Raw genomic sequence first — 1308 nt, forward strand, 5'->3', positions numbered from 1 at the left:
TGTTCCCTTACACCCTACCCCCTTTCGATCATTATATTCCGTATGTTGACGATGGCGTCTTCCTGGGTCCTTTCGACTCACATTCTACAACGTGCCGCGGTAATACACCATGTGTGGCTGAAAATAACGACCACGTGAACCAGAAAGAACCATGAGTTGGCTCACAATATTTAAGAAAAAAAAACGTTGCAATACGTGCGCAAAATATAAAAGATAATCAAATCAGAAAAACATAACCTTCAGTGCCTAATTAATGCTATGACACGACCATAAATACATTTTTTGAGTCTTGTTACAAGACAAGAGTTACTCCAGAATACTTCAGATTCCCTAATCACGGGGATAATTTTGTATTCTTAAACGCTCGGCATACGGAAAAGACTAGAGGGTGTTGTAATGCTGGTGTACCTGGAAGTGGAAGGGGTGGACACCCTGCCTCTCGAGGTGCGAGATGGCGTTCTTGCGGATGAGCGCCTCGAGGAGTACCGAGTCGTAAACGCTGTCCACCATAGAGCTGAGCTGGTAGCCGACGGCGCACGCGTGCGCGCGGAACTGGGCGTCTGCGGTCAGGTCATCAAGGCTCTTGTCTTTAAAATGGCGGAACAGCTGAAGGTAGTCCGGGTGGCGTGTTAACATCGTCAGGAAGATGAGCTCGCCGTAGTCCTTGCGCGCGCCGTAGAAGCGCTTCCACGTCTGCGTCACGACGGCCCGCTCGCGTTCTGTCATATGCGTCCGCGGATCCGGAACCTCTTTCCTGAAGGCACTGCCCATGGCTGTATCTCGGCACCGAGTCTTCTTTTGAAGGTCGTCGCCGACTGGCACCCACCCACTACAAAGGTAAGTGCTAATGGGAGTTCATGGTGATGGTGGCGTGAAAATACTTCAAAACAAGGTAGATCAGGATTAATGTTTCTTCTGCTAGTTGTGGTAGAATGTTCTACTTTTGGGTGCGTGTAATGAAGAGAAGGATACATTGAGGCAAACATAATGCTCTTTCGTTTGTGATATTTTGTGTGCGTCACTGATTTGATTTGATTGATTTGTGGTGTTTAAAGTCCCAAAACCCTCATAGGAATATGAGAGACGCCGTAGTGGAGGGCTCCGGAAATTTTGACCACCTGAGGTTCTTTAACGTGCACCCAAATCTGAGAACACGGTCCTACAACATTTCCGCCTCTATCGGCAATGCAGCCGCCACAGCCGGGATTCGATCCTGCGACCTGCGGGTCAGCAGCCGAGTACCTTAGCCACTAGACCATCGTGGCGGGGCATTGTGTGCGTCACTATGTTTTTGTCTTCATTCGTTAC

The 1308-nt window shown here is 48.9% G+C and overlaps 1 protein-coding gene across 1 annotated transcript; it reads right to left on the reverse strand.

The window, feature by feature from the left end:
* Positions 1-381: 381 nt before the first annotated feature.
* Positions 382-771, reverse strand: LOC142785396 (cytoglobin-2-like). Its single transcript, XM_075883877.1, has one exon. It carries the CDS (start codon positions 769-771, stop codon positions 382-384), a length of 390 nt encoding a protein of 129 aa, XP_075739992.1.
* Between the last annotated feature and the right edge of the window lie 537 nt (positions 772-1308).

This window comes from Rhipicephalus microplus, unplaced genomic scaffold (genome assembly GCF_043290135.1).
Source record: "Rhipicephalus microplus isolate Deutch F79 unplaced genomic scaffold, USDA_Rmic scaffold_21, whole genome shotgun sequence".
NCBI lineage: Eukaryota > Metazoa > Arthropoda > Arachnida > Ixodida > Ixodidae > Rhipicephalus > Rhipicephalus microplus.